The sequence below is a fragment of the Haliotis rubra genome, unplaced genomic scaffold, assembly GCF_003918875.1.
Source record: "Haliotis rubra isolate DU_JTF1 unplaced genomic scaffold, ASM391887v1 Scf220, whole genome shotgun sequence".
Taxonomy (NCBI): Eukaryota; Metazoa; Mollusca; class Gastropoda; order Lepetellida; family Haliotidae; genus Haliotis; species Haliotis rubra.
This window is the reverse complement of record NW_025766226.1, coordinates 1,478,115-1,485,196: the sequence shown is the minus strand read 5'-3', so window position 1 is coordinate 1,485,196 and position 7,082 is coordinate 1,478,115. Positions and strand designations below refer to the sequence as shown.

The following is a 7,082-nucleotide window of genomic DNA, read 5'->3' as shown; positions in this document are numbered from 1 at the left end:
ATGATTCTGCCGTTAACGAAATCCGACGGTAGTGCCGACCTTACCAGTATCTTGAGTCACATCACTCTCCTGGAACAGACTGTGGACACTCTTCACAAGGTCACAGATAGGTTGCAGATTGATCTGCGGACAACGAACGAAAGACTGGACACAGGCTACGAACGGAAGACTTCACAGCTCACAACAGACCTTCAACTTACGGATCTTCAAACTACAAAGAAAGACCTTCAGTCCGCCCAGACAGACCTCATGACAAAGGGTTTACAATTCAAACATCTGAACTCAGGTCAGTGTGACAACCAAGTCTTTAAAACTAGTATGGAAAACCTAACGTAACACAGTTTTAATAAGCCTCGTCACGAGACTGCTGTATCATTATAATTAGTTGATTAATTACCTTGGAAAGGCGACTTGGCATTTTGAATGGTTGCACCTACATGTCTGGGTGACTTGGAATCTGGACTGGTCCTACACCAATGTCTGGGTGACTTGGCATCTGGACTGGTCCTACACCAATGTCTGGGTGACTTGGCATCTGGACTGGTCCTACACCAACGTCTGGGAGATTTGGCATTTAGATATGTCGTACACCAAGGTTTGGGTGACTTGGCATCTGGACTGGTCCTACACCAAGGTGTGGGTGACTTGGCATTTTGACTGGTCCTACACCAATGTCTGGGTGACTTGGCATCTGGACTGGTCCTGCTCCAATGTCTGGGTGACTTGGCATGTGGACTGGTCCTACACCAATGTCTGGGTGACTTGGCATCTGGACTGGTCCTACATCAATGTCTGGGTGACTTGGCATCTGGACTGGTCCTACACCAATGTCTGGGTGACTTGGCATCTGGACTGGTCCTACACCAATGTCTGGGTGACTTGGCATTTTGACTCGTCCTACACCAATGTCTGGGTGACTTGGCATCTGGACTGGTCCTACACCAATGTCTGGGTGACTTGCAATCTGGACTGGTCCTACACCAATGTCTGGGTGACTTGGCATCTGGACTGGTCCTACACCAATGTCTGGGTGACTTGGCATCTGGGCTGGTCCTACACCAATGTCTGAGTGACTTAGCATCTGGACTAGTCCTACACCAATGTGTGGGTGACTTGGCATCTGGACTGGTCCTAAACCAATGTCTGGGTGACTTTGCATTTTGACTCGTCCTACACCAATGTCTGGGTGACTTTGCATCTGGACTGGTCCTACACCAATGTCTGAGTGACTTGGCATTTGGACTAGTCCTACACCAATGTCTGGGTGACTTGCAATCTGGACTGGTCCTAAACCAATGTCTGGGTTACTTGGCATTTTGACTGGTCCTACACCAATGTCTGGGTGACTTGGCATCTGGACTGGTCCTACACCAATGTGTGGGTGACTTGGCATCTTGACTGGTCCTGGTCCAATGTCTGGGTGACTTTGCATCTGGACTGGTCCTACACCAATGTCTGAGTGACTTGGCATCTGGACTGGTCCTACACCAATGTCTGGGTGACTTGGCATCTGGACTAGTCCTACACCAATGTCTGGGTGACTTGGCATCTGGACTGGTCCTACACCAATGTCTGGGTGACTTGGCATCTGGACTGGTCCTACACCAATGTCTGGGTGACTTGGCATCTGGACTGGTCCTACACCAATGTCTGGGTGACTTGGCATCTGGACTGGTCCTACACCAATGTCTGGGTGACTTGGCATCTGGACTGGTCCTACACCAATGTCTGGGTGACTTGGCATCTGGACTGGTCCTACACCAATGTCTGGGTGACTTGGCATCTGGACTGGTCCTACACCAATGTCTGGGTGACTTGGCATATGGACTGGTCCTACACCAATGTCTGGGTGACTTGGCATTTGGACTGGTCCTACACCAATGTCTGGGTGACTTGGCATCTGGACTGGTCCTACACCAATGTCTGGGTGACTTGGCATCTGGACTGGTCCTACACCAATGTCTGGGTGACTTGGCATCTGGACTGGTCCTACACCAATGTCTGGGTGACTTTGCATTTTGACTGGTCCTACACCAATGTCTGGGTGACTTGGCATCTGGACTGGTCCTACACCAATGTCTGGGTGACTTGGCATTTTGACTGGTCCTACACCAATGTCTGGGTGACTTGGCATTTTGACTGATCGTACTCCAAGGTCTGGGTGATTTGGCATTTAGATATGTCGTATAGGTGATATTTTGATAGGTTGTACAAAAATGTCTGGGTTTGTTTGCCAAATGTTCTGGGGTGTTGTTTGTGTTTCTACCCACTGTTTGTCTGCTGCAGTCAGTAGTTAAATTACTATCAGTTTAAACTATCAGTTTAAACTTTGAGAGTTGATACTTGTAAACGTGCAAGAATTCTTCCATATACAGTACAGAAACATTGCATTATTTATTCCACCACGTGCTCTTTACCGCAGTGTCCGAAACCCGCGCCGAGGCTTTCCAGGCCTTTGTATCAAGTTCCCTCAACGTAACGTCACTACACCCCGTTGTATATGACAGCATCATCTACGACACTGGATCTGGCTACAACACCACGACTGGGGTGTTCACAGCACCAGTGAACGGAACCTACATGTTCTGGATACAGTTGGGCATTCGTCCCCTAGGGTATTATCCACCCACTTCGATCAAACAATCGGGAAAGACAATCGGCAGTGGTTGGGCTTCATTTTCTTCTTCTGGTGAGGGCGCAGTGTCCGCTACATGTGTCAGTCAGCTGCAGAAGGACGAGGAAGTGTGGGTGCAGTTTGAGCAGTACCGTGGAGAATTTCCAGAAACAGTCACCGTTCTTTCAGGCAGCTATGTAGGAGATCCTACATCCTACTTTGGTGGTGCCCTTTTGACAATGGACTAATTTCATTACAGGACATCTGCTTGAACATTGTCTAATGGTCTAATTGATGAAAACTTCATTGGCCTTCCAATCTTAAAATACTCGTACTGGCAATCAAGAGCGATCTGACTTTCTAAAGTATAATTATAAACTGATATGTTGGATGAATTCCATCTTATTTAACACACTTATCGACAAATCGAAGCCATACCAACACGCATCATGCGCGCCAGCATAACGTTTAGGAACAATAACGGCTGCAGTTATCAACTGATTTGGGGCCATGGGGTAGCCTAGTAGTTAAAGCCTTCGCTCGTCAAGCCGAAGGCCCGGGGTGGATTCCCCACATGGGTAGAATGTGTGAAGCCGATTTTTGGTTTACCCCGCGATGATATTGTTGGAATATTGCTAAAAGCGGCGTATAACTAAAGCCATCCACTCATCATCAACTGATTTTAGCAAACATAGGAGTCAGCGCAAAAGAATGTCCAGTCTTTATTATCCACGGAAGCGAATTCCGTTTGTTTGGTGTAAAAGAAAAAAAATAGCTGTGAAAAGTATATGAATGGATCACTGAAAATCAGTGACACCAGGTGTTCGCGAAAAGGATAAGCTTGTTCTGCCCTACAAATATTGTATAGTGTGTTTCTGACGAATACAACATGCAAAGTATCCTTCATGGCGCTACGATAGCTTTGTGAAACGGGGCCCCTGGAACCAAATCCTGATCGATGTGTCCAATTGACGTGATCTTCAGCACAATCCAGACGTGCCTGCGTGTGATACTGGATCCATGGGATTCGGATGTATACCATGGGATTCGGATGAGACCATCCTCGCGGTGACGATTGTGCACTGTTTGAGCTGAATCATCAACGTACCAATGGTCATTCCTGAGTGTGGCGGCTGTCACAAAGTGATGACCTCTTGCTGCAGTCAGGAGTAGCCTGTCTTACCACTGTCTGTTGTAACGCTGTCGACCACATGTCACTGGGTAGCTGACCTAAACGTCAGGTATCGATTCCATGCCCTGCTGCTCACACTTTGTCGGACACCAAAGATATTTGCATCGTGGCATTGTGTTGCCGCTACCTAGTCCTTCAGTCACCAAACGACATCTTTAACGCTGTTAAGTCGCTATAATCCTGTGAGGTAAATGACGTTATGCTTCTCTGACAATAGTGCGCAACGATTCTGTTACATTCTCCTTACTGACATACAACAAACAACATACAATATAACATGGCATGCTGTACGGTGCACCATCTGTGAATAACGATTCTGTTACGATATATCCAAACACAGGTTTTCAAGCACCTCGTGCACACGGTGCTCATGATCAGGTATTACATTCTTCTGAAAACTTACGGTGACCTATATTCTGCAGGAATAGGGTCCGTAAACAGGTCATGACACTTCGTGAGACCTTAGTTCTTCCGGCGACAAACAACGTTTCATACTTTTTTTTGATTGGTTCATGGTTCTCAGTTGACAGTAAGGAACTGATAATTCTTGCAGGAATATAACATTTCCGATCTAACCATCCCCAAATTAGCCAACTGTTACGACTGTCAACAGCTGTTACAGCCAAGCATGGTTGTACACTTGGTCCGGTCTAGTAAAGTCATTTTTGGCGGTAGCGCAATTTAGAACCAGAACTGGTTCTTGAATATACGCTTGTCACCAGAAATCAGGTTCCAGAAGTAGTCTGGTTCTCGTCTTACATATCTCAAGTTGGGAACCAGCTTAGTACCGGAAGTAGCGCCTTGCGAGACTAACAGGTCCTATTATCTTATGCCATCACTCCCAATGTCGATCAACAGTATCATGTCGTATGTCAATAAACCATCTTCTAGTCGGCTGTTGTTGGCCTCGGCATGTATTCGACTTGCAACAGCTACAACAAAGCCAATGCCATGTATGTCGTGTATGAACCCGGTTCGCCCATGTTATATTTCCTGGGTTTGTCCACACCAAAAGGGGCTGTTGGGTAGCCTTGTGTTTAGCTCATCGTTATTCTACATGGTAACAGATGGGACTCGCTGCCTTTGAGGTAGGTCATTAGTACGATTATCTCATGAGGAGAGTGAAGCCCATTTCTGGTGTCTCTTGTCATGATATTACTGGAATATTGCTAAAAGCGGCGTAAAACTAAACTCACTCACCCATGAGGACCGTTATATTCAAACCTGTGTCGCAGAGATGAATCGCTTAGGGGAGGTTACGTGAACTGGGGTGGGATAAGTGCTCATGATTCAAGATTGACAATGACTATGATAACGTCGTTCTTGACTTTTCTTCAGTGGCACAAAGTACTGCCTTGGCCAGCATATTCACCGGATATTTTCCTTATTGAGCACGTGTGGGATGAAATGGAGAGATGTCTACGCTGTATACCAAATCCGCCACATAAAGGTTGTGAGGTGAAGAGAACATGACATGCCATTTCACAAGCCTCCAGTGACCATCTGATAGACTATATGCGTGGGCGATGCTCTGCCGCTCTCACTGTTCACGGTGTGCGTACCCGTTATTGGGTTTGTGACCACCGCCTCGCAGTGGACATTAATTTTGAAAGTATTTTAATAATCTCGAGTCATCCAGACAATCTTGACCAATCTGAGACAACGTATCAGACCATAAGGCAGCAAACATACAGCAGATCAAATACTCGAGAAAACAAGACATTAAAAGATGTCAAAAATGACATTACATTACAGACCACCACCATGAAGCTGGAACATTGCTGTGATTGGCGTGAAACACCAAGCAAACAAACCCGAAACAATTGATCATTGAATTCTTCCCTCTGAAACCACACAAACAAAACAAACCAATATTACCTGAATACCAACAATCTGATGGGTACGTGTTGGACAACGTAGGTGGACACAGCCGAATCCCTTGCTCCATAGCTAAACCTTTGAAATGGCTACTGCCAGTACAACAACGTTATCTGGTATCGGAATAAGGCATAACATTTGTGTTCCGAAAACCCCTTCAGCATAATCTTATAGCACATAATTCAACACTCTCATGTGTATTGTGAAAATATGAAACACTTTTCATCAGTCAGTTATCATACAAGTAATGCAATATGTTATGTAATTTAGGTGTATATTAAGATTATCGCAGCACAACAAAAGTATATCGCGAGTGACCAAGTAACATAGTGACCATCAACCAGTTTGAACATCTCTCATGTCAATTCTGTTGCATGGTTCTGGGGTATAGTGAATTTAAATGCATTGGAAATATATATTTTGGCACTGAAACGTTCTCATAATAGTTGAGTCCTCAAAAGCCATTTAAGATGTTATTGTATTTGTTTGGAAATGCAAGTGATGCTCGAAATAAACATATGGGATATGTTGATTAAAACTATACTGTTTCAACTGGGTCTTGGATACACATGGATTGGGCAGGGATTTGAGGATGTTACAGCTTTTTATCCATTCTTCAACAAAGATGTAAAGATTGCTTTCACCAAGAATCCACTAGGAATATACAAACTGGAAAATGTTCTTATTCGCATTCTCTGCTGAAACAACATCTTATGAGTGAGTGAGTGAGTTTTAGTTTTAGCAATATTCCAGCAATATCACGGTGGGGGACACCAGAAATGGACTTCACACTTTTTACCCATGAGGGGAATCGAACCCGTGTCTTCGGCGTGACGAGCGAACGCTGTAACCACTAGGCTACCCCACCGCCCCCAACATCTTATGTGTGAAAAGTATTTAACTACTTTAAATGTGAGGAAATTAAGAGCAGCTTCGACGTGGTTATTAAAATCTAACGTATTATTAAAAAAAAAAACATGTCATGCCACCGAGAACCAATCCTGCAGAAAGAATACTACGTTATTCTCATATGTCCACAGTATGAATTCTAGGGAGTCATATATCCAATCTAAGTATACATCACAATTTACGCATTCTGTATACCCATGTCAACAGAAAATGACCAGCTTCTACAGAATTTTGCTACGTTAATACACCATGCACTGTCAACACGTAAACGTACATGTACCAATAACCCATTATAACCGTTTTGAGTGTTGTACTAGCTTCTACAGTTCAGTAATAAAGAATATCTCACGAGAATATTTCCATATTCAGTATATTCAAATATGTTAATCTAAATATATGTTTTCACTTACTTAAGATGGGTATTACAAGTCTCTCAACAAATGACATGGATATCGAGTGATTTAAGAGGAAAGAGGATATTTTCGTTTA

At 44.4% G+C, this 7,082-nt stretch overlaps 1 protein-coding gene across 1 annotated transcript; it reads left to right on the top strand.

Moving 5' to 3' along the window:
* On the top strand, positions 1 to 2,862 carry LOC124277376. The gene is made up of 2 exons (XM_046713047.1): positions 1 to 286; positions 2,423 to 2,862. Exons 1-2 carry the CDS (start codon positions 1 to 3, stop codon positions 2,860 to 2,862), a joined length of 726 nt encoding a protein of 241 aa, XP_046569003.1.
* The last annotated feature ends 4,220 nt before the right edge of the window (positions 2,863 to 7,082 follow it).

Bases quoted from the DNA above. Each gene is read 5' to 3' on its own strand.
- LOC124277376 (XM_046713047.1), top strand. From the start codon at position 1: ATGATTCTGCCGTTAACGAAATCCGACGGTAGTGCCGACCTTACCAGT. The intron at 287-2,422 runs GTCAGTGTGACA...TCTTTACCGCAG, and splicing joins ATTCAAACATCTGAACTCAG to TGTCCGAAACCCGCGCCGAG.